The sequence below is a fragment of the Struthio camelus genome, chromosome 1, assembly GCF_040807025.1.
Source record: "Struthio camelus isolate bStrCam1 chromosome 1, bStrCam1.hap1, whole genome shotgun sequence".
NCBI classification, from domain to species: Eukaryota; Metazoa; Chordata; class Aves; order Struthioniformes; family Struthionidae; genus Struthio; species Struthio camelus.
In genome coordinates, this window is record NC_090942.1 from 155,751,581 (window position 1) to 155,778,120 (window position 26,540).

A 26,540-nucleotide genomic window follows, 5' to 3' on the forward strand; every position below is an offset into this window, starting at 1 on the left:
TGGCAGCTTTTTGATTGTTAGCTTTGTGTCTCAGCTCATGGTGAACGTAAGCTTACTAGCTTTTATTTATGAGTAACTTCACTCTCTACCATGGATTCTCTTCAATGAAGTTTTATTCATACGCTTTCTTGGTCGGTGCAGGGAGAGTTTTCTGATTTTCTGTGATTCACAGCAAGTGAATTTTATCTTTTTATTCATAGCATTCCCAAATGATCAGACATAAATGCCTCATTCCTGCCACTATCCGCCCCAAGAGGCTTATGTGCCAAAAAAAGAATTGGAGTTGGCTGACAAGTCATTTCCTGATCTGCAGTCATTCCAGATTTATTCAGCTACCAGCCACCCCCACAATGAGCATTGTTCCTGTTGGACTGGGAGCAGACTTACTAGGGTTTTTTTCTATTCTGGGCTTAAGCCTTGCAGGTGTTGAACCTTAATTCCTGGAGAAGTTGTCAATGAATTCTGACTTTTGTCTTGTGACTGTGGGATGATATGGCATCTGGATCTCTCACATGCCAGAAGTTTTAACCCCTTTTGAACCTTAAATCCATAGCTAGGACCCATAGTCATGGAGCCATAGGGCTCCAGGGTATCAAGGTCCAGAATGCTTTCTTTCCCATGCCTAGAATTAAAACGTAGATGCCAAAGTCCCAGAAAGCGATCCCAAGGAACACCTTTGTTCTGCAAGAATCTAAATCTCCTTGCACTTCCCTGTATGGTCCGGCAGTTTCCAAGGTCCATAGATGCAGGAATATGCAGACAGACCTCTAGCCAGGGTTCTGGGTACGTAGTGCCAACGCATGTGTTACTGTGATGCAGAGACGAGGCGAGGTCTGCCCTTCTCTTCCAAAATCTCGTGAGGGGTCTGTTCCTCAGGTGTGCTCAGAGCACACATCTGAAAGGAAGCTACCTTCTCTGTTATCCAAAGGCCCAAGAGAAGGAGGTTGCCAGCCTTTTTAGTAATAGCATAGCAGTTAACGTACCCTTAGGTATGTGTCATCCTTGAGAGGCCCAACCCACTCTCCCAGTAGAGGTGTCGTGCCACCAGGCTTGAAGATATACATAAAATCTTACGCACTCTTCCGGTTGAAGCTGCACCGCAGTCAGCTGGACTGTAAGATTATTAGAGTCAAAAGAAGATCACCTGGAAGTATTTTGAGTCTGTAGAGCATTTTGCTAGTACAGCTCAGTTCTGATGCCTAGGTCTATTTTGTTATCCAGTCTCTGTTTACTGTGGAAAACAGAAGCATCCATTAGAAGGGAAAGGAATACAGATTTTCCCTCCTACCTCTCTTGACCTCCGCAGTGGTTCATCCCACTAGGCTGTAGAGTCATTCTTCCTCTCTCTTGTGTGCTCTTTGGCCTTGTGAATTGTGTATGTTTGGCCTCACAGCTGTCACGTTTCAACAGGAAGGACGAGTGTTCCCTTCCTCTAACTGCTCTGTAGCTCACTCTCTGGGAAAGAGGGAGACGTGAGTCTGAACCCCATCAGGCTGAGAAGGGATTCGAAGTGCAGCGTCCCAATTTGGGGGTCATTGCTTTAGCTTCTAGGTAACGGAGTAATAAGATGGGCCCTGCACAAAGACATTTAGTGTGCAGCCTTAGGCTAAGTGACTGCTTTAGCCACATTCATTGCAGGAGCAATATGCTCATGTTAAGGAAACTCAAGCTCAAATGCTTAAACGCTTAGTTAACATGACACTGCAGTGTTACCAGTATTTGCAATGGCTGATGTACTGTTTTATGGGCTCTTGTGATAATGTAAGAATTTCTCTTCTCATTTTCTTTAAATGAAACTTTTTAAACATTGTGGTTGCAGAGGAAAGCTTTAAGATGCAAACCCTAAAGAGCTGCATACCAGAAAGCAAAAAGAAAAAAAAAGCCCCATGTAATTACTTTTTAAATCTCAATTTTTTTTTCAGCTTGCATTGTGGGGTTTTTTTTATTGCTTGGGTTTTGTGATGCTACCAGTGCTGAGAAAAGCTGCACAGCTGATTGAAGTAACCTTGATTTATGTTTTAAGTTTGATATTAGGGACATAGGTCCTGTTTCCAAATGCATTTGCAGATGCAACTCATACCTGAACTGTTGTGCCCTGCCTGTTTCTGTTTGCAGCAAGAAGTGCTGCAGAACCTGCATAGTTCTCATCTCCAGCACAATTACATAAAGGAGGAGTTTGGTGTAGTGATTTGAGTGAGGCTGCATAGTGTCAGTCATTTGAGCAATTGGCCTCTGGTCTTATCCTTAGCACATACTTAACACATCTTGCCAAATTATGCGGTTGCTTAGTAATGTGAACAAATATCCCCTGGAGATTCAATAACCAAACTCATTATCACTTGTCATGTAGGCCAGGAACTGAATCCAGATCTCTAGGATTGAATGACTGGTGTGTTAACCTAGTCTCCTACTGCTAAAATAGCAGAATGAATATGTGCAAACTCAGCTCCACGCGGTGGGTAAAAATATGCCCTAAGTAAAAACACAGAGAAGGTCTATTAAAAATGATCCTCAATACATAGATTCCACTAGCTGAAATAAGAAGAGAGGAGTTTAGCATTTGTTAATGTTTGGAGTAGAGACATAAATGAAGAGTAATTGTTTGTTATTATTTATCTTTTGTCTTGCTAACTAAGCAATATAGCCTTTCTGGTTAGGCATTACAGAGGAAGGGACTGTTGTGTGTGTTATCTTATCCATTTTAGCAGGCCACTAAATTGCGTTGAGAATGGGATGTCATTTTCAGTGTCATTTGTGGATGCTTTCAGGTGAGTCTACAGCATTCACTGCAGCCCTCTGCAGATGTACCTTAGCTTGCTCCAGATAGCCTAGTTTTGGATCCCTAAGCAACACAGCTACACCAGGTGGGCTCGTCACAAGTGTGCTGACACCTCCCTAGGATCCAAATTCCTACCCCTGGTCAGAAATGCACTGTGCTGCACGAACATAACCAGCTCCTCTGGAACTAGATGGCACTACATTGTGCACAGCGTAAATGCGTGATCTGAAATTTTCACAAAATACTCTACTTTGTCTCCCGTTCATCGGCAGGTTCCTTCTGGTTCATGAGGAAAATGCAGAGAGTCAGCCAGTTTGCTTAACAATGATTTTGGCAATGAATCCAATATTTGTAGATCTGCGAACTGAATACATATGCTGTTGGCTATAAAGATACCACATTTTTCTCTCATAAGCAATCCCAGCTGCATATATGTTTTTTGGACCTTTTTTTTTAATTCCGGAGTAAACTTCAGACCAGCTGCTCAGCATACAAATGAAAGTTGTTTTAATTTATGTAGATAATGCATGCATATCAGACATTGTGGGTGAGTGCATGTGCACACATAATGATGGGAGTTCAGAGCAGAGGCAGAGATTGAGATTTTGCCTGAACTAGGTCAGTACTAGCAAACATGGAAGGGAACATCTTAAGCTGCTGTTGCCTTCTCGTGTGATATCCACTCAAGGGTAAGATGGGCTTGATCTCCTTTAAGCAGCATTTCCTGACACTTCCTCTGGACATCATTAACACAAATTAATTGTTTTCTAGAGTTTAGTCTGCAGGGCCTTCCACTTTCATCAGCACTTTTTAAGATCTACTGAAATGAAGTTGTCTGATAGCAAGTGTGCAAACTTTCTATTTCTGTGCGCTTTTGCTGTTAAAATATCCAACAACAGTTATAATGGAAACAGAACTGAGGGCAACTGTCCTGTTCTTGGGACAATGTTTGGAACTAGGTTTGATTTATCTCTCCTTTTTTTTTTTTTTTTTTTGCACATTGAGGAAAAGGAAAATTTGCATTTTTCAACTATTGAGCGTGCCATTTCCTCTTTCCTACCTATGTGTGAAGAGGCTGACCTAGTAGCTGCAGGATCTCACTAGCTGAGCAACCCTCCTACATATCTGGGAATTGTTTACAATTATCAGTTTTTTGCAACATGATAAGTGCTGTAGAAGTATTAATCGCTAGGTATTTGTTACATTGGTATCCCCAAGGGGTTTTTAAAGTGTCTGTTGCACTGTTTGCCTGATATTTACATTGTCTTAATCTCGTGACGCAGGACTTTTGCAGGTTATCCACAAAAGCTGATGGGATTTTTTTTTCTCTGTCTCGGTATTTCATTCAGCTTTGGTGGGGTCTTGGCCTTCTTGTAAGGTTTGGGCATTGGCCACATCTAGAGCCAGGACGTAGGTCAGGGGGCACTGGGACTCACAGTTGTACCAAGTGTGCAACTTCCCCATGTGCTCCAAGTTATATCAGTCTGTAGATCTGTGATCAGAAAGAAACTTTTTCCTTGACTCAAGTTACAGAGTACTTTGGGAATTTTTGAAAATCTTCTTTGGTAGCCACAACATGGCCCACTTACCTGGCTCACCTGGTAAGCAAGCCCTCTTACCCAGCTTTGCTTAACAACTCCCTTCTTCTGTGAAGAGCGGGACACTGGCAATGTTTCTGATCCCTCCTGTTTTCTTCTTTGACATGAGAGAGTTACAGCTTCTGGTCATTACGACGTGGTGTTAAGCTTGGGAGAGGTGTTTTGGGAAGTGCTTTGTTGCCAGTAGTGAACTGGAGCATGTGGAATAAGTGGCAGAGAACCTGAGGACTATCTGCTTATTGCAAAGTCTCTTGTGATAGCAGAGGGCTAGACTGAAAGATCTAGGGGGAGTCCAGTGGTCTTAAAGGATATCTGTCCAACATTCTGGATTTTCTTCCTATCTCCCCAGATTCTTGATTTGTTCATACTTGGTGTGTTCTAGCCTGCACTGTCAAGGGATTACAGCTGAGTTGTTGTTGTGCTGTGATGGACTTAGGTATAATTTCTGAGCACAGGCATATTCTTTTGAGTTCTGGCTCCATAAAAGCCTGCAAACCAACATGTGGACAATTCCTTAGTTGAGATTCTGGCAGGCAGAGCGACAAGGTGGTGAAAAGAAAGGACCAAAATAATATGGAAATTAAATTCCCTTCCTTTGAAATTCAGCAAAGTAACTCCCACCTGATCAAGCTAAGAATCCAGAGCTCATTCTTAGGCTTAGAGTTATCACTTACTGTCATACAGAAGCTGTGGTTTTATAGTCGAGCTGGGCCGATATAGTCTCTCTGGGGTCTGCCGCTGAAAAGGGAGGCTCTGGTCTCCATCCGAGCCCTCCCATCACGTGTGCACTCCCACTGCCTTTCTCACACTGGCACTTTGTGCTCATCTCACAACCTCATGCGTCAGCTCGGGGAGCTAAACCAGCAGATAAATTAACTAGCAAAGGTTTCCTGAAGATGGGCTCACTCCTACCATAAAACCAGATCCCTGGTCAGTCCTTTCTCAAGTCCTTTCCTCTACTTCCCATTGCTGAGTAATTGCCAGCACAGAGAATTGGGGGAGGGGGGAGGGGATTGCAGCCTCCTTCAGCCTCTCTGCAGAGGAGGATGGCTCCAACAGAGGCCACTGGACCCTGCCCCAATTGCTTGCTGCTGTTTCACAAAATGTGCAGGCAAACCTTTAGTCCTGAGAAATATGCTGAAGTCACATGACACATGTAACTATGAATAGCTTTTTGGAGGCGTTATGATGGCATAATGAGACATAATGAGCATGGAAACAAAGCTTAATTAGTTTTAATGTTGTGGAAATTCAGGATGTAGTTTTTTTCACAGTACATTTATATTTTTTAGAGCAATACTTAGCTCTGTACTTAACCCCAGAAGCTCAATGTTGTCATATGCCTGTTTTGCAGATGTCTGGCTCCCATACTAGAATCCACTGTCCTAAATGGTCACCTAAGCTTATTATACAGTGAAAAGAGTTAGCCACACCGCAGGCTGGGATCCTGAAGTGTTAGCCCACTGAAGGAGGAAATAGCTAAAGCCGGTACGCTGAATTAGCTTCTAGGGAACTTTTGAGGACGGAAGTATGTCTTACTTCTGCCCCTCTCAGGGCCTGAAGTGTCTTGTTCCTTTTGAGATATAAAGGATATAACTTCCTTTCCTGAAGTTAGGTGCCTAAAAACTGTCTTCAAAAAGTGAAATACTCTTCAATTCTACAACATGGCTAGAGGTTCTCTTTTTAAGAGGAAGAAGAGCCAGTGCTCCTCTTTTATGCAGTATCCTAGTGATTATAGCATTAGCCCAGGATAGAAGTGCAGGAATTGAGTTCTATTCTGCAGGGATTCAAAATCATACAGAAGATGAAGAAATAATAAAAAGGTATACACCAGCACTATTCTGCTTTGTTGTTAAGTCTTTTTCTATTGCTAATGTGCAGTGTATCTAATTATAAGGCATTTATTTATCAGCAGTGAAAGCTATTTTGGTAAAAACAATTTATTCTACCAAGTTAAGACAGTTGCCTTCTTAAATCTGAAAAAGAAATGCCCAGGCATCCCATTAATACTATTTTGAATTATTTATAGCATGTAGCATTTTACAAGACATTCTAAAAGCAAATGTATCCCATATTTTAGAAATTATTTGGCAGTTAAAAAAACGTGCGCAATGCAGTATAGGCTTGCTCTCATAGGATTTCCCCAGGTGTCACTAGCCATAGAACTTGACTGTGATACCACAACAGTGACAATCAGGAATACTTTCATTATTGTCAGTGGGGAGCTCTTGATTTATTTGCATTCGTGCAAGCAAAGTCAGAAACAGGCCCTGGAAAATGCTAAGGTCATTGTATCTAGTGAATAGTAGCTGCAGTTTTCAAAATGACTGTACAGCTTTGCAAGATAGGGTTTATGAGCTGGCTTTATATTCATAGCAAATATATGTGAAGCACTTTCACCTTTCATCTTCACAGCCCCATTTTTTCTTAGAGAGAAATAGGGGTATTAGTCTTGTCATGCTGCTTTGTTGATGTCAGATGCAGGTGCTGATGATGCAAAGGTGCAACTGGGCCAAGATTTCAATGCTGGTTGCGAGATTTCTGAAGGTATAGTTGAGCAATATCTCAAAAACTTGTTCCTGAAGTCAGGCAGTTATGCCCAGGAAAGAAATATTCACCACTAAGATGAGCCAAGGCCAGCCAGCTGGGAAGGAGGGAGCTGGGAGGGAGATGGCCAGTAGGAGTGGATGGGAGGAATGGAGCTGAGATTCACCTCCTCCTGTCCTTTCCACCTTCTGTGAGCATCAGATGCCCCTAGATGAATGCCCTCTCCAGCTACGCAGGCTTCGTCTGCGCTGCAAGGTGAAGGGAAGGTGTGAGAGCAGCTTTGGGTGCGCCAAGCTATGTGGTTACTCCCATGTTCCCACTCAAGACCCCACCGGTGAGCACCGGAGCCCACCTACAGCACAGCACAAGCAGTGTTGTGGCTTGAGAAAGCGCTGGAGCTGAGGATGTCTCCAGCTTTGGCCATGCTGTATGGAAACACAGACCACAAGTGACAGAGGAATATGTCAGATATGTGAATAATATGTCAGGATGCTCAGATATATGATTGAGAGGGTTACAAGTCCTTTGATGAACTTCACCTTGGAGTCAGTCCTAAAATCAAGTGAGCTGGCTGTAGCAACAGAGACCTTCACAGCTATGCTGCTACTTAATTACTCATATACATCCTTGTAGATTGTGGACACTCCTCCTTTCGCCTTTGTTGTTGTTGTTGTTATTGTTCTGCTGTACTTTATTAGCACCAGTGCTTGACATTGGGTAGTATATACTCCAGGTTATCCAGAAATTCGAACACTTCAGTCATTAATACTGATGTCTATGTCAGAAGTCTAATTACATGTCAGGCCTTTTCCCCCCCTTTTCTAAGGACATTTTTCACCCAGATCAACCACTGGTGATTATCCAGTCTAAATCCAGATCCTATTATGAGACATAGAGGAGATTCTTCTGACTGCTGCTGAAATGTATGTAATAATAACAGGCATACAGAGGAGTGAAATGTAGCGCAAGCATCCTGTGTGTGTCCCTTTAATTAGAAACCATGCGGAGTTCGAAATCCAAGGCACTTCCAAACATGTGTAGCATTCATTTTAATCATTCGGCAGAGTGCAGGAGAAAGTATCAATTAAATTCAGCATGAGAGAAACTCCTGGGAGTGGGTGCAGGAAATGAATTTTTTTATTATAGTTATTATTATTATTATGATGATGCACAGGGACAGCACTTTGAAAGTATTAACCTGAAAAGGCACCAAGGAGCCCCGTAATATGTCAGCAGCACTCAAAGCGATAAAAGATCCTTAAGGCATAACTTTGACCCATATTCTGTAGATAATCAACTTTCCTCTCCCCTGCGGGGATGCAGGGGAATGACATAAAAGCGTGATTTGCATTCTGAAGGCTTGTATCTTCCTTGATGTTTTCCTTGTCTGCTCTAACTACTGTTGCTTTATAACATCAAAACACGATAGGGTTTGTTCCAGCTTGAGGAAAAGCCGAACTGTTCTTAATGGGAGCCTTCCTCGGCAGGGGGCCTTTCCAGCTGCGGAGGAGAAGACAATGTGAAATGGAAGAGCGCGAGGGGCTCTTTGACCTCTCCGGCACTCCGAGATTGTCGGAGGTGCGGGTCAGCGATGTAGCGTGCTGCCTCCTCGAACTGCTGAGCACTTATCAAAGCCGGCGCTGATTAAAGACCTTCTGGCAGTAGGCTGGCTAATGCGCGCCGACGAGAAGGTGCCAATCTGTACTGTCAGCGGGATTTAGGCTTGGAAGTGATTCTTAATCGCCTTTGTGAAGCGCGTGCGCGTCAGTAAATGGTAGCTAATGAGTCATTTCTGGGTGAGGGATCTGGCAGCGCAGACAGAACGGGCAGGTGCTGCAAACGCAGCGTGCGGGGAGGCAGGGGGCAGCCCAGGCAGGGCCAGGGGCGGCAGCCCCAAAAACAAGGTGCTGTTTGGGAGAAATAACGACAACCACAGTGGCACTTTTGATAAACGGAGCTGACTCTCTGTGATCTAAAAAAGGTGTATTGTTCATTTTTAATGGACACCGGATATTTTAATACTACTAGTCTTGGCAAACAGAGAGAGAATAACCTCTCTTAAATTCCTGGCAAGTGGGTTGGCTTGTTCGTTTTTGCAGACGACAAGAGCATGGAGGGATCTGATGTGTTCTCATTTGAGAGATTCCCTAACAGTGAAGGGACGATGAGGCTGCTCCTGTGACGCAGATGCGGATGAGCTAACTGCTCTCACACCGGCATACCGAGCCAAGAATATTTCAGCGTTAGCATCTCCTGATGCAGTTGCTTCTTACTAGCTGTAAAGTCTGTCCCGGTGCAAAAAGGACCTCTGCTATTTCATGTAACCGTGAAAAAAGAACCGTAGCTGTTTTTGTGTAACTGGATTTGTGTGAGCTGCTGGTAGGAGCACACAGTTGATAAATAAGATTCAGTTGTAAATATTCTCTCGTGACATGGGAATTTATCCACCCATTGAAGTTTACAACTGAGCTACCGAGTAAACACGTTATTTAGCTCCACTGTGTATGCAGTCTGGGGCGTATTTGTCAAATGCCCTGGCAGTTCAGTGAAGGCGCTGTTCAGTTACTGTAGTATGCAGGAAACTGTTAATACCACTTCGGAAAGTTCTCATAGAGTATGTTTTTTAAAGCTGCCTTATGAAAACCTCGGACAAGAGGAAAGCAGCAGATGTATTTTCAATTTTATAGCACAGAATATAGTGCACTATATTTATCGTGAAGCATGCTATAAAAGCAATGTAAAGAAATCGTACACTATCTTTTGCATAACTCTTCAGGGTGTAAGTAGGAATTTTGACCAAATTCGGGCTGCCTTGTCGTCATGGCACCATATTTACCTGTCTCAGTTTACAAGCCTCCCTGCCATCATCGGTGTTCGACTGAAAGCAACGCAGGCAGGCTCTCAGTGTGGGCCCCCTTTCATCCCACTCCCACCTCAGAGGATCTTCATTTCTCTTCTCCTACTGCCTCTCCTTTACTACAGGCAGTTGCCCTGCTTGCGCCCCCAGAAAACCATCACTGTTTCACTCTACAAACCTTGTAAAGCTTCGGCACCCTCAGAGACTCTTCCGCTCCTCAGCAAATGCATATTTCAAGAATGTTCGTAAAACAGTGTTTGAACGATCCTATTTCACTTCAGCAAGATAAAGATTTTTTGTCTTACTTTTATATATTTTCGGGTTTGTTTTGCATTTTTCTGCCAACAGACTCACTTTTGCTGTTGAAATCTGTTTGGGTGCTGGAGCCTGTGAACTGAGGCTGATGAGGTGGCTTGAGATGCATGAGCTGTTGATTTTCTAGATTTTCAGTGACTGAAATGATAGGAGAAGCTTTTGTGCAACTTTTAAGGTAATGTTTATGTGAAGAGAAGGTGGAAGAGAGGAGACAGATTTTCCTGGTGTGCCTTCATTTATTCAAGAAAATAAAATCTCTTCTCCACCCGTAATAATCCTGGTAAGATTCGTCGGAGTGGAGCTCCCTCTGTTGAGCTGTGGGAGCTCTGCCAGACAGTAAATATCTTCTGTACTGCAGCTGCCTGCTCCATTTTTTGGGGCAGCTTCCTCTCCAGGTCTTTCCTTACCCCTCTGCCCTCCCTGCTGTCCACCCGAGTTGGGGGAAAAGTTACGATGGAAAGTCCCTGACAAAGCAAGGTTTGTGAGGGATGTCTCTGGGGGATGACCCTGGTATCTGTTAGAGGGAAACCCAGCTCTGAGGAGTTTTAGCAGAACTGGCCCACGAAGCCCTCTGGGGCGGGAGGTGGGACTCCGCCGGGGCGGGTTGCTGCTAAGGAAACAGTTGAGTTACTAGACAAGGTGCCAAGAAGTAAGATGTGGAAAGGCTGGAAAGCAAACCTAACGTATCAGGCCGGGTGGCAAAGTTACAAAGGCACCACTGGAAAATGTAATGCTTTGTCAACTTCCACAAGGAAAGATCAAATAAAGCAGTGAGAACAGAGATTCGTGCTATGGGCTTTTAGGTAATACTTGTAGTATTTTCTCCCAAATGTTCTTTTTTCTTGTTGTGACCTACATCATAAAGAATTGTGTAAAATTCCAAGGCTGTAAATGCTGCCGTTGTGAAGGTGAAGGAGCCTGAAAAAACATGAGAGACTAAAAATTGTACAGTGGGCTGGCTTTTAATTCATTTCATTAACAAAAAAACTAGCAAGGGATGGATTCTGGCAGGGAGCTAGGAAAAGCAAGTTGTGGTCCAAACCGAAACGGTATCATCTGGGGAGTGATCAGTGTGAGATTTCATGTTTATTTAAAGGATTTAAGGCACATTTTGAATAAAGAATACAAGGCAACCTTAAATATATAACTGCTATAGTGCCTGTAATATTAAGGTTTTGTTTTGTGTTTTGTTGTAGCCTCAAGGGAGCTTCTGTTTGTTTTATAGTATGTCTCTGTATTTGTGGTGCTGGCAGGATATATGTAGTTGACTCTGCTGTCCTTTCTCTTTGAACGGCTCAAGTAGCACATTGCAGTGAGATTGCCCATTTAATTTATAGGAAAAGATTTTTCTGGGTTTTTTTCCCCCTATGTTAACCAGCTGCCAGTTCCTGAAATCCTCACTCAGTACTTAACTTGGTGGCACTTGCCTTTGTAAGGCAGTTAGTCTAGTTCTATTTAGTCTAGTGGTTTCTCATAAAGCCACATTGCATATTTGCTTTAAAAGTCCTGGCAGCTATTGGTTGGGGCTTCTCTTAGACCAACTTCTGCTCTGAAATCTGTGCATGTAGCACCCATTTGTTTCAAGAGGGCCTGTGCACAGGATTCTGAGGGTAAAACCTGGCCCTTGGAGAGGAAATATTTCCTTAGGATCCAATGACTGTTTTCTGTCTGAAAGATGAAAAAGAGATAGACTCTCAGTATACGTAGACTTTGTAAAGGTTATCGCTGGAGTATAAAAGATTACTAAAGCTTTTCCTTGCTAGAGGCTACCAGCCATTCCGCTTTGTTTCAGAGGAGATTACTTGTAAGATAAAACGCTAAACTGTACAGGAATTTGCTATATATCCATGCCACTTCATCAAGATTAACAGGATTATAGTAGTTTAGCTGAAAACAGAATTTGACCTACAATTCCAGCACTGTGTTGACAGTACGACTTATTAAAGACCATGGAATCTGGAAAGTGTCAGGTTTTGCAGAACATGAGAGACGTTATGCTGATATGCTGAAGCAGCTGGCTGATATTACCCCTGGATGCTTTAGGCGGCAATGCTTGTGAATTCACGCTTAGAAATCTAACCTGACCTTGGAAATCACATGTTGTATAATAGAAGTACATGTAGTGTGAGAATGCTTCACTTTAAACAATGCATTAGAAGGAAAAAGAGATCTTTGAATGTATATTGAATGTATATTGGTAGATACTGAGTGACTTGCTGAAATGGCCTGGGAGGTGCTGAACGTGTGAAGCTATATTAGTCGTGATTGTGAAATTGGGATAGCTCTGCATGGGATATTCTTGCTTTCAAGTTGTTAAACCTCCTAAGAGAAACACTGTAAAACTGAACTCTTATTTTGGTAAAGCAGAGAATCCTAAGCATACCTATTTGGTAAGCAATGCAGTGGAAATCCAGCTGTTTTTCTCAATTGTGCTGCAGGCATCAATGCATTTGCCAAGCAAAAGTTTGAAACATTTTTTGAATCTTGGTGTGTACAAAGATGGACCTTATAAGGGGAAATACAAGTTGAGCCTCTTTGCCATATAAACGACAGAATAACCTTGAAGATGCTGTTCTCTTTAAAGAACAGTTAGTGTTCTTTTGCCCATTGTTGAAGAAAATTAAAAACACTCTTTGCTTTTCTAGTGTGATGAATATACTGTTTTGCCTGTTCTTTGGGTGAGCCTGTGCACTAGAACGATGCTGTACCTACTGGCTGTTCGTTTTGTCTCAATAGGTTTAGCATGTTTCCCGTGGTGTCTTCCTGCAAAAGTCACCTCTGAGGATGGGACCTAGGCTCCTAAACTCTTCAGGCACTTCCTCTCTGTCTGTAAAGACCACCTCTGACCAATGCTCCCCAGGACATCTAGACCCCCAAAATAGGTTTAGAGAAGCATTTCACCTCCTCCTCCAGCTCAGAGCTGTGCACTATAAATAAGCACAACATTTTACAGGGTATATAAAGGTTTACATTCAGTTTTCATTCTTTATGGTGCTGTTTCTATTGTCGGTTTAACTACTTTTACTCTCCAAGTTGATTTTTAAAAGCCTGTACCCTCAAACTGTTTTTCAGGCTCTTAGTGACAGTTCACACAGAGCTGACTGATTGCACATGGCTGCTTTTTCTGTTTGCTACTTTGTGCAAAATTAGATTCTCTTTGATTAATTTTCCTATTGCTAACCTTCTGTGAAAGCAAATGCTGCAGTGTCACAGACATGATCTGTGAAGTTGAGTGACCCAGGGAGCGATAGTTCTTTTAAATTGTTGTGCATAAGACAAACCATTTTAAGAGGTTTTGCTCTGAGATACAATGATGATTTGTGGTCTTTCATCCTGAAAGTTCCTCTCTATGGCAGAAGCCACTCAGAACTCTACAGGGTGCAGATCCTATGCTGGCATGCATTTCTGTATCTGCAATGGCTAAGTCTGCCCGAGCAAGTCAGCCCCTTTGTTTATTCGGATGATTGCGTTCTGCCCTGCCCTTCCTTTTGAGGAGCTGGAGATCAGGGGCATGAGCCACAAGTTGTAAACTTGCCCGTGGAACAGCTGCAGATTTTTTTAAGTGAGCTTCAGAAAGTGACTTAATGCTTTCCTGTTCCTTTCTGCCTCCTTCCCTCTGCTCCCCATGCTTTCTCTACCTCATTTTCTGTAACTGTAAAATGAGGATAAAAGGTCTTGCCAGGCTTTGGTGCCCCCAATTTACAGAAGCAGAAGAAAGGATAAGTGACCTGTCCGGCTTGCTAGAGAGACCTGCCACTGAGTGACATGTGAGTTCTGTGGTTCAAGGCAATGGTCTAGGATTTAGGAGATTTAGTTCAGTTCTGGGCTCAGCCATAGAGCCCCAGTGCTACTGTGGACAAATGATTTTGTGTCTCAGAATTTGAACCTTAGGCGTGCGCAAGTGCTGCCTCTTACTTCAGAGCGTTGACTAAAAAGAGAACTGTTTTAAGCACCACATGATTGATTTAAGTGAAAATGTATTGCTCCTGGAAGATGTTAAACTGACAGCGACTGTCGTTACCAGCAGTCAGTGCCCTGGGGAGATGTGGCACAGGCAGGACAGGTCTGTGGGGTCAATGGCTAGGAACAAGGGGGTAGTGCACAGTCCCTGCCACCCTTCCTGCTTTGGCCTTTATAAAGTCTGTCAGAGCTGTCATTGCCACTGTAACTGAGGTACAAACTGGGTTTGTGCTACCACTGTCTACTCCGACCTGGATGGAGGCTGTTGCCAGTCGGTCTATGACATCGTCTCCCACTTTTCTATCCCAAAGGCAAATGAGCAGGCATTTTATTTTGGTGATTTAAGCCACCATCAACTGGTTTAAATGGGTGCTTTTCAATGCAGAGATCCAGGTGCTAATAATCTGAAGCACCCAATCTCCTCCTCAGAAATCCTGTTGGTACAATCCCTGTCCTCTCCAGCACAGCTGATGTGATTTGTGAGAAGCTGTTATGCATGACAGGAAACCGCATGCTATGCTAAAGTGTTGCCCAACCTGCTCATGTGCAGCTTCCTACTAGCTGGAAGGCAGAAATGCAATCCGAAGCATCACCACTGAATCCTCGCTTGCGTAGACTGAGAGAGTTGTGTGATGCTTCTGGGTAATGAGGCAAAAAATTAACAATATATACTTTAATTATTATTTATGCCTTATAGTGGTGGTTTGTGTTTAATTATAATGTACCGCTTAGATGTGCATTCTTTTTCTTGACTTTTTTCTTTCTGTGTGGATGCGACTATTTATAGATTTTTGATTTGGTTTGGGTGTTTACACTTGACGATACTTCATGAAGGCCAGCTGAGATAAATGAGTATTCACTGGGAGAAACAGACTCTTCAGAAATGTGTTTGGAGGCCGGGGGATATGGAGGCGATGGAGAAATTTGAAGAACTGCAACAAGCAATACGCCAGTATGATTTGTTAAGATGACTCTGAGGTATGCTCTCAGAAAAACTTACTGTCACTAGCACTGTTCTTACCAGGCCGTTAGAGCAGGATGTGCTCAGGCTGCTCGATTTCATCCATTCACCTCTAGCTTTCACTATGACCAAAACCCCTGAAGTGGAGGGAAGAGGGAGTTAAAAACTGCCAGGAAATCTTTTGCATTTCCCTGCTTCTTTCCTCTCTTCATCCCCCTAAAGCAGGCCCCGGGTGAAGTCAAAGAGCGGTGCCGGCCACGGCTGCTGCCCGCGTGCTGCCTCGCTGGCGTGGGCGCAGCGCTGAAGGCGACGCGGAGCAGCAGGTCGTGCCAGACCTTCACCTCCGTGGGAATCCCCAGCCGGCAGGGGAGCCCCTCGCGGCAAAGAGGCGGAGGTTATCCCTCTTTGCGCTGCTTGAGCCACACAAAGGAAAAGCGTGGGCGAGGGAGATTACCCTTCAACGTTAAATACGACTTTTGCACAAGAGAAAAACAGCCCCCTTCCTTTTGCTGTGATGGTCCAGGGAGAGGAGTTGAAGCTGCACTTTAAAAGGCCTCAAGGAGTTTCTTGGGTTTTAGGAGTCTGATCATAAACGTGTTCTGAGCAAAGTGTGAGAGAGCTGCAATACACTTTCGGTTGCTGGGTCACAGTATTTCTGTCTCTGTTTGGTAGCTGGAAGCCTTACCCTTTTGTATTATTTTTTTGAACTTTCAGATAATGCTATGAACTGGTGTTAAGGATCGGCCTTGGACATTTCTCCTGTGTGCTTGTGAGCTAGCAAATTTGTCCAGTATCTGATAGTTTTATACTTGGAGTTTTGATGCTGTCTCCGGTGTACATCTTCCCTAATTGTACACAGATACGGAAACTTAAGGCCTACTCACCTGAACATCTAAGCTCTTGGTTGCTGTCTCAGGAAAAACTGGTTGCACACACAGTGAAGCTTTTATTTTCGCTTCCATATAGCCTGAGATAGCAAAAGCATCTTTTGCAGGCACCTGCACCATACTTGGGCGAGGGTCAGGCCTTTTTATTTTAACAGTTACCCCCTTCATCAGGTGTCACGTAAAGAAGCTGGCAAGCTGTGACACATATTCCCAACTTGCATTGCTTGAAGCCTATTGACAAAACCTCTCTTTACCGTAACTTTTCAGAACTTAAGACCTAATCTGCCTGTGCTCTGCAAAGCTTTCTACTGGGAGAACTTATTGGAAACAAGCATGTTTGGTTTTTTTCCCCTCCTTTTGTTCTTTGGGATATGTAATGAAAAATTCTCCAGCGTTGCCAGTTAATTGCTTCATGGCTGTTGTTTGTCAATTTGCCAGCAGGTTTCTGCTTAACTGCTGCCATTTGACATTGCTGAAACACAAATGCAGAATGATTGAGTTGCCAACATATCATTAAGTCTTCTGCGAGGGGGGCTTTCAGCATATTAACGCTTCAGGCTTTTACGTCAGCACTGATTGCTGAAAAAAGAAAAGAAACCTTTGGCAGAATTCAGCATCGTGCCAACATGCATTTGCTGACAGGAAAAAGAAACTAGCCATTGCCGTTGACTGTGACTTCCTTCCGCTCTTTCTTTCTTTGTTTCTCTCGTTCTATACACACGCACACGGAGTTTTGAAATATAATACACATCTCAGCTGAATTCCAGTTAACCTAACAATAAATCAACAGGGCAAATCAATTCCTTAATACACTGTCAGATGCAGAGGCCATTTCATTTTGAAGCTGCCTGTATTATGCCTGGAGAGATTTCATGGAAATGGGGGTGAGGGCTAATGGCAGGAGCGAGGAAGCGTAGGAGAACGGGTCAGGAGCTGACGTCGAGGAGGTTTCGGGGGCCCGGGGCTGAGCTCTGCCCCCTCGCTGCGGTCTCTGCCGTGCTCCTGGAGGAGCAGCGAGGCTGTTCTCAGTCCCCTCTGCCCCTCGCATGCAGCAGAGACCACAGCAGAGTTCGGTGCTATGGGAAGAGCAGCAGGACGATGCAAGGCGCAGCTAGAGCGCAATGAAGGGCCACGTCGACCTGATCCTGGGCGGCTGCATGTCCTGGGAAGGGACACCGGCACGAGCAGCGCCAAGCGGCTGGAGGCAGGCTGGGGAGCTGTGTCCTGCTCCCGGGACGCAGCGCCGCAGGAGGCCTCAAGCCGGGAGCACAGCCAAGAAAGGGTTTGGCTGAGACCGAGAGATAAAAGAGGACGACAGTGCGGTTTGATGGTTTGCACCTCGCTATCACTGTAGGGCTGCCCAGGGGCTGCCCTGAGACAGGGAAAAAAGGGGAGCTGAAGGAGGGAACGGAGGTGAAAGTGTAAGCTCTCCACATCCTTCCAGCTGCAGGAGCGTCCTTATGTGCTTTTCACTGCCTTCCATCAAAGCCGTCGCCTGCCTCTGTTTTACTTTAGTCTGATGTCAAGGTATTCCTTTAGATGACACTTCGCAGTCTGTTTTGGATTGAGAAGTTTTGTGAGGAAGACCATCTGGGCTGACTGAAGATGCTAATGTCTCACTAGGTGCCACTGCATGGGGCAAAGAGTTGAGAGGAAATAGGGCAGGACATGGGGCAAAAATTCCCATGAGCAAATGGGAATGGCTTGCTTCCAGTCCAAGCTCTCAGGGGTTTGTCCATGAGTCGGTGATCAGTCCTGGCTGATACCCTTGCCTTTGAATGAGGGGACTCAAGTGAAAAAAACGGCGGGTGATTAGGTCAGAATTACATGGGAGGGAATCTTTCTGATTAAACAACATTTTTATTTTAAAAAATGCTTTCTACGGATTTTTTTAATCAGAAGGCTATGGCTCAGAATTAAAAAGCTTTAGCTGATTGATAGCTGAAACATTTTCTTCTGGAAGCACCTTCCTGCTGCTAGCTGCCGCTTACGTACCTGATGTCCAGATTCTTCTCTGCAGAGGACATTCCCCAGCCAGATGACGTGTTCCCCAATGAGCCCCAGTTGGGCGAGCTGCCGTGATATGGCATGTGTAGCTCTGAGCTTGGAGTCCAGCCCACAGAGGAGAATAGGAGCCCAAAGCACCTAAATTAGAGAATCCATGGGATGCCACGTTAGGGTCTCCAAATAAAACAAGGCCAGATTTCAAATCCAAATTTGAGACTAAAATCTTGTGTATTGCAGTTTCTTTTGCTTAAAAGTCTGCATTTTCATCAGATTGAGGGATAAATAAACACCTGAATCATCTTCTAACCAGCTCGGTTAATTAGTAGTAAAGCCCAGCATGTGGAGCACGAGAATTTTACTGATGATGGGTGAGACTGACTAGGATCCAGTTTCTTTTTCTGTAACTCTGAGGCCTGTTCACTTTTAACACAGTAAAATGAGGTTTAAAAAGTAAAAGGGGTTAAAAGAGGAAAAAAAAAGTGATCTGGCCTTGATTTCCTGCAAAGATCTTGGGAATAAGCAGGCCCCATCTTTGGTAACTGATGCAGATCATAGTTGCCAGGCTTGTGCCTGGATCAGCAGTGGTTCATCGCGCATCTGGCAGAAGTCTTACTCAGTGTTTGATAGGTTGTCTTTTCTCAGCGTGAGTTAAAGTAATGAATCTTTTATTTTGGAATTACTACAGGGCTCTGTAGTCTTTCTTTCAGCTTAATATTTTTGCTAGTTTGCAATAGGTAATGCAATCTATGCCTTACCTTGATGGTATTGTATGCTTAATCTTTAAAATGCTGGGGAGAGAGGCAGGCTTTGGTGTCAAGGGAAATAACCATCCTGGCAGAGAGAAAAATATCAGTAGGATGCTGCCACTGAATTGGCAGAGGCCGTTTGATGCATGTTTTGTTAGCTGGCTGTTGATTTTCTCGTCTGTGTTTTTATTTCTTTTTGTTATGTTTGAAGGTGCTTCCAAAATATTGGTCTTTAACTGGGTACCTTCATTCATATACGGAAAAATCATAAAGAATACAGGGAAAAAAGAGGAATGATAAGTTGGTAATGAGAAAGCAGAGAGCTGGGGACACAGTTCAAGGAAATTAAATCCCAGCCTGGACAAGACAGCACTCTATGTAGCTGTGCCTGTTTGACTGGCTCCCTTACGATGTAACGTAGATGGGAAGATCTGTTGCACATGCTTTCCAAGATCTGTACAACTACTAAATCCCTTCCTAATAAAGTGAGTGAATTATCGCCTGTGTGTGAAGATGCACTCAGGAACTTATTTTTTCATGAGTACAGTATCTGTGTGGCCATATGGAGTCCAGAACCAGGCATGAGAGACTGCGCTGGAAAACAGTAAAAACGGCAGGCTGCTGCTTCTGCTCCTCTTACAGAAAGAGGCAGGGGTAAGAGCATAAGAACTGCCATACCAGAGCAGATCAGTGGTCCACATAATGCACCCATTGGTGTTAAAAGTACCCTGCTTGGTGCTCTAAAGGAGATGAAAAAATTCAAGCCAGCAGCTCATTTTCTGGTTGGGGTGGAGAAATGTTAGGCCACTCCACCTCTTGTCCCTACTGAAAGTATTGTTGCTGTTCTTATGCACGCGAATGATGAGGAAAGATGCCATCCAGAACTGCAGGCACAAGAAACACCCTGGAAATACCAGGCTATTTTATTAAATATACTCTTCACTTTCATTGCCCCTGCAGGACACCCCACTGACAGCCAGTGTACAGTATGCAACTCCTAGGCGTATATAAGCAACAGAAAACCATGTCATATTTATAAAGACATGCCTAAAAAATACTTTCATGAAAGGCTGACTTTATAGTGCCCCATTAAGTATTACTTTCTCTATAGCACATGCTGCTACATATTTGTGCTGATATTTGCTAAAAAACATTAAAAATGTCATAAGATAACGCAGAGCTGCACCTTGTCTCCCCCAGTCACCCCCAATGCCCCCCAGTGGGTCACACTGTCTATTAAGGAGCTATTATAGGACACTGTGCCATAGTCCCCAAACCAACCGGCAGCTGTGTCCAACACAGATACTCTCTGGTCTGCGGGATGCGGCAGGAAGGGGAGCAAGCGTCCAGGGAGTGGGAGGGCAAGGGCTGAATAAACTGGCACTTCCCCCCAAAAATTATCCACGCAGTCACAGCCTGAGTGAAACAATCCTGCACTAGGCCAAAATAAGCTGTGGGAAGATTTCTGCGCAATCAGGTAGTTTTCATTAAAACAGAATTCTCTTCTCTTCCATGCTGAACAATTCACTTTTTAGGCTTTTTTACCCTTATGCAGTGATTTTTTAAAAATTATTTATTTATTTTGATGAGAGCGAAAGTCTCGGTGCTCTTTTTAGTTCTAAGAGAATGATTTGATGCATTCTATCTATTCTGCTTTTTCCTTGGGGACATTAATTCAGAAGCAACAAAGAATATTATAACTGTTTACAGTAGCCCTCAATGAACAGCATGAGACTTGGGGATTTTGAAAGAAGTAAGAAGTATTTGGTTACAAAATCAAAAGCTAAACTAAAAGCTTCAAACTCAAAAAAGCTCAAACAAACGGAATGAACAATTTTCAACTTGCCGACTTTTAAAATCATGTGAATCTTCAAACTTGTTTTGTTTATCGTGCTATGCTTTAGAAACCAAAGAGAGCCTGAAGGCCAAATGTTTTATGATTTTATTTTAGAATAAAATTAAATGGGCTACTATTATTAAAAATGGGCTAAAATTAAATGGACTACTAGTTATTATTGTTTTCATTATTTTATTAGCATTTTAACTTTAGACATTCTTTTATCTTTAGATATGTCACATTTTACTTGTCTAATCAGAAATTCCTGCTTCCATAATATATTTTGCAAATTAACAGACACTGGTTGGATGTGTGAGAGATTCTGGGGGTTTCGGGTGAACTTCTAGAAGACTGTAGTCCCTCTTCACAGCAGCATCTCTGTTTTTACTTAAGACCCATTCAATGGCGTTATGTAGGAGTAGGCTGCAGTCACTGGGGTAATTTAGTCACTGATGACCAGTTTGCTCCCAGCTGAAGGGGATTTGAAGAAGGAAAGCGGTGCTGGTTTGAGTTTGCTTACAGTTGTTGCTTGTTTCATTTTTTTCAGAGTGCTTCTCAGCTGCCCTATGGCAAAGCTCTCTACACGTATGAGGGAAAAGAGCCCGGAGACCTCAAGTTCAACAAGGGGGATATCATCATACTGCGGCGCAAGGTGGACGAGAACTGGTACCACGGGGAGCTCAATGGAAACCACGGCTTCTTCCCCGCCAGCTACATCCAGTGTATCAAGCCCCTCCCGCAAGCTCCACCTCAGGGCAAAGCACTTTACGACTTTGAAATAAAGGATAAAGATCAAGACAAGGACTGCCTGACCTTTACCAAGGTGAGGGAGGTGTTTTTTGAGAGAAAGCATGTGGGAGGCCGCTGCCACGTGCCCCAAGGGGGTGTGCGGGGTGCAGGCAGCTGAGCCTGAAGCAGGGCAGCGTTGGCCCTGGGGTACACGTGCCCATCCTCTGCCGGCAGCTCCCTTCCCGGGGCACGGGCAGCGGCCGGACATGCTGCTCGTGGAGCGGTGGCCATGCGCTCCTTGCTGTCTTCTCCTCCCTTCCGCCCCTTCCCTTTCCGGTGTGCCCCCTTGCCGAAGGCAGGGCCCCTCGACCCTTTGCCCCTTCCAGGCCCCTTTTGGATGGCCTGGTGTTTCCCGCGGTGGGTCTGTGCGGGTGCAGTGGCAGCGCAGTGCGGCTCAGGGTCCCGTGTTAGGTTTGTTTATCTCAGCTACTCTATTTCTTGTACGTGAAAATTGAAGTCCTTGAGCTCAGGCTGCTGACCGGGGACAGGCTGATGGGGGTGGCTTTCCTTGCTGAGTGAGATCCTCCCCTTACGTAAGGTGTTGAAGGACGTTGACTCCTTTTCCCTTGTGAATCCTCCTTGCTGCAGAGGCAGAGCCTGCCCTGTGGCCCCCGAAATGCCTCGGGCGCCTCTGGTTCAGCAGGTCTGCACGCAGCAGGCATCCCGTGGCTGGCACGCAGGACAGGACCGGGACTCGCCTCGGGGCGAGCGCTGCGCTGTCCTCGTCAGCAAAGTGCTCCCGTTTTGTCTCAAGGACAAGGCACTGAGATACCTGGCGTGTTATGCAGCAAGGTTAATTTAAATACGGTGAAAAATCTACGACGAGTACTGGCTAAACACTTTTTTCTGTCTAAAAATTGTATATTCATCTGCACTGAAATGTTCTGCAAGAATGACTCGATTCCAGAAAAAATCAAATGGAAATGTGTCTCTTAATGTGCCTTCTTGAATCAGATGTTTCAGGATTTTGTTTTAAAATGCCATTTAGCCTGAAAGTATATATTGCCTCATACCGTATATCAATTAGCAATTGAAATATACTACTGTCATATATCACAGTGTTTCCTATTTTAAGAACATAAACATTTTTAAAACCAGACATTTAAAAAAATGCTGGGTTTTTTTTGTAAACCAAAATGTTTTAAAAATTCCATTTGCAATGAGAGAAAACTGAGATATTGTACGTTCCACTGGAATTAAAATGTCATGTTTTCTCTCTCCCCCCACCTCCCTCCCTGCTTCCCCTTTCTCCTTCGCCTTCCTAGCGATTTGTATTGACCTTAGATGGGCTTCATGGATATCAAGAAACCCATACTAAAACAAAGCATATCTCTTAATGTTAATTTATGGCACTGAATGCCATGGAGAACTTGTTCATTGTCATTTTGTGTTTTACTCAGCTGTCTATGGCTGTTATAGTATCACATAAAGTAATAACAGTTATGCTGGAAATGAATATGAAAGAGATGATAAAAATATCCTTCACCAGGGTTTTACTGACCTCCTGTTTTGAGGCTACTTATTATAGCTGAATGAATTATACACAGCATATAATTTTCTCACCAAATGTAACGTTTTTTTGCTTGTGCAACATTTCTAGCAGAATGCAATTTCCTAGAATATATACTTTCTCATATTTATTTAACAAAAGATTTGTAAGCAGTTTTGCTCCCTAGCAAGCAACGTGTTTGATGATCGCAAACAATGCGAGCGCTGTGACTAACCAGCCTCCCCGGAGCTGTGAATCTCTCCGAGAAAGATGGCTGCTCAATGAGAAGTAGTAGCTATGCAATAAGAGAAACTTAGCCAGAAGTTACCTTTGACATACTGTTAGTAAATATATTTGCTGGTGTGTTGTTTTCCGTTGTTTGCCCAGGGGTAATGATGGCAGCATATTTGATAAGCACTCTTCCTGGTCTCCTTAAGATATTCATTGCTTGCATGATCTAAGCAACTTAATTTGTATGGCAGTTGGCTGCAGTCTCTTTTGTTAAGGCAGGTCTTTCCTTAGACACCTTTGTGTTTGGTATATTTGGTGCCATTACCCTTCTTACAATAACTGCCTTTGTATGCTGATAGTTCTCATTTTCTTGAGTGTCCAATGGCTTTCTCACATGCAGCATTTTTTGCTGCTGTATAACTCTACTCTCAATCCCTCTTTTCCTTTTTTTGCCCTCATGTTACTTTCTCCATCCTTTTATCCCTGATGATTGTGTTTTCCCCACGGGGTTTTTATTTCACTTTGCTATTTTCTTCTTCAGTTCCTTCCACTATATGCACTGTCACCTTGTAACTGTTTTTATGTCTTGCCTACTGTTCTCTCTGACAGTGAATAATCTATTTTTCATCTCAGGACCTTACAGTCATGTTTTCATCAGTTTTCTCAATGCTAATTTTAGCTGTCACTTTTGCTGATGAAGGTTGCTGTTTAGCTCAGATTTTCGATGATCTGCTGATGTAGTCGGTTCCTTTGTAGAGTCATGAGCACTGCATTGCTGTGGATTTGATTCGTCACTCAGAGTAATATTCATCATTTCAGTGTCTCTATTTGTATCTGAAGATGCTGGACTTGATTTCATTTTCATTTACACTATTTTGTTCTTTCCTCCGGTAGAGGAGTTGCATCAGCACATCATTCAGACAAACTAGGGTAACCTATCTGTAGTCCTGCAGCTCATTTAAAGCCATGAGACATTTAGAACTGGACTTTACTTGTACACTTGTAATAAAGAAGGATTTCCCTTGCAGGAAAAACTGCAAGAAGTGAAGTCAAATATAGGGGTCTTCCATATCATTATGTTTTATTACTCCTTGGCTGGACTTCATTTTTTTTTCCATCCTCTTTGTTATGATGCCGTCAGACTACCTGAAGGATATTAGAATATCTGTAGAATATCTGTAGAATATCTGAAGGAAAAGCAAAGGAACGATATTTGGGTTTCCCTCTCACTATTATTTTTTTCAAAATTAAAAAGTTGTGTTGTTCCAGAGGTGGAATGCAAGAAAATGAAGTTTGTTTTACACTGACGCTGCAGAGGGCTTCTGTCATTTGCCCTTTTTTGTTTCCTGTAGCTAGAAAGCTCTGAAGTTAAAAGGGCAGACCTGCTAGAAAGTAGCTCTGCGGAAAAGGACCTGGGAGTCCTGGTGGACAAGTTAAGCATGAGTCAGGAATGTGCCCTTGTGGCCAAGAAGGCCAATGGTCTCCTGGGGTGCATGAGGCAGAGTGTTGCCAGCAGGTGGAGGGAGGTGATCCTGCCCCTCTCCTCAGCCCTGGGGAGGCCTCACCTGGAGTACTGTGTCCAGTTGTGGGCTCCCCGGTACAAGAGAGACATGGCGCTACTGGGGAGAGTCCAGGGAAGGGCTACCAAGATGATGAAGGGAGTGGAGCCTCTCTCCTATGAGGAAAGGCTGAGATTGCTGAGCCTGTTCAGCCTGGAGAAGAGACGGCTGAGGGAGGATCTTATCAATGTATACGAGTATCTGAAGGGAGGGTGTCAAGAGGATGGGGCCAGACTCTTCTCTGTGGTGCTAAGTGACAGGACAAGAGATAACAGGCACAAACTGAAACACAGGCAGCTCCATCTGAACACGAGGAAAAACTTTTTTACTGTGAGGGTGACAGAGCATTGGAACAGGTTGGCTAGAGAGGTTGTGGAGTCTCCTTCCCTGGAGATATCAAAAGCTGTCTGGACAGGGTCCTGTGCAACGTGCTCTAGGTGACCCTGCTTGAGCAGGTGGGTTGGACTAGATGATCTCGGGAGATCCCTTCCAACCTCAATCATTCTGTGATTAATAATAATAATTATAATAATTTTGTATGTATGGCTGTAAATATAAAACTGGGCAATTTCCATCGTGAGGATCCAGTGGGATGAACCGAAGTCCAATCTGTCATTCTCTTACACCATGTGGACTGCACCGCCTAACTCCTTTTCCCGAATTACCCGTGTATAAAGGCATCGGTCCCCCCAGTGCCTCCCCCTCTGAAACATCCTGGATCTGCAACTTATGTACTCTTCCTCAGGGTTTGGCATGGATCAGCGAAATCAGTCAGTTAGCAGTTATTTTATTCTCTGTAATGACTGGTTCCAGTTTCATGTCAGTTTTGTACCAGTTTAACTCCAGCAGCTGCAGAAGTGTTACTCCTGATTATCACGAGCATGGTTGCAATCAGCATGTGGCCTACAGAGTCTCATTGCATGCCTCTGAGATATACTCATTTAACACAGCTTTCTAATGTCCTCTTATATGGCACCACAGTATGAGCCGGGGCTCATGCTGTCTCTGTTTTACAAAATGACCCATCCTTTTTTGGACTAGGTTTTCTGGTATAAGCCATGCACAAAAGGACTCTGCTCTCAGCTGCAGTAGTGCAAATCTAGTGTAACTGCATTGTTGTCTGTCTGTGTAATTACTCCAGGCTTAGATTGTGTCCAAATGTAGCCCTCAGTTTTATTTTTGTGCTTGACCACCCTTTGCATGCATGAATTCACGTGGCCCTTCGAAGGCTGTGTCTCAGTGGTAGATGAGTTTTAAAGCTGTCAAGGTAGCGTCAATTGTTTCCTGTGCTTTATTGCTCGTTACATTTTTAATCACATCAGTCTCTCGTTATTTCCTTCATTTTCCGACATTTTTATTCCCAGCCCACGGCAGTGTTTAACAAGTTTTGTGCCAGTCTTGGAACTATCACTTCCAATACCAGTTCATCACTACAGAGTGACATCCCAGCCCTTTAGCCTTCAATCCAAGTGGCATTTGCTTTTCAGTGGGACTGTCATTGTGGTAGCCAGCTATTGGGATTCTTGTGCCAGCTGGCAAGTGTCGTCGGCAGGCGCACAGAGCGCCACGCGGTGCTGCCTTTCTGCCATCACTGAAATCTCCCCAGTGCACTAGATGGAGTTGTTATCTCTGCAGAGCCGCAAATGCATCTGCTTTGTAGTGCTTCGTTAATGGCAGTTAACGACGAGAGTAAAAATCAGGCTGTGAATCATGTCTGTTATTGGACACAATTTTGTGCTGTTTCCTCAACAAAAGGGTTCATTTCTCCATCAATGAGATTGTTTTTTAAGTGATTTATCTTTGGCTTCCCTTCTGATAATGGTTATAAACTGCAACTGCAGGTCCTACGTGCCTTTGGCGAGGCTGCCAGGCACTGATGAATAGAGAGACTTCAGCAAGTGAGAGAGAGCAAATAATTAGAGAGATTTCAGCAACAGGCAAAAAAAAAAAAAAAAAGGTCACAAGGTGTCTATAGTAC

The 26,540-nt window shown here is 43.8% G+C and overlaps 1 protein-coding gene across 3 annotated transcripts in view; it reads left to right on the forward strand.

Moving 5' to 3' along the window:
* Window positions 1-26,540, forward strand: part of SH3RF3 (SH3 domain containing ring finger 3) — a 261,079-nt gene that overhangs the window by 142,627 nt on the left and 91,912 nt on the right. For all 3 annotated transcript variants that reach the window (XM_068925920.1, XM_068925927.1, XM_068925934.1), the window contains one exon: window positions 21,042-21,317. In XM_068925920.1, the coding sequence (XP_068782021.1) occupies window positions 21,042-21,317 (276 nt within the window). The remainder of the gene's footprint in view (window positions 1-21,041; window positions 21,318-26,540) is intronic.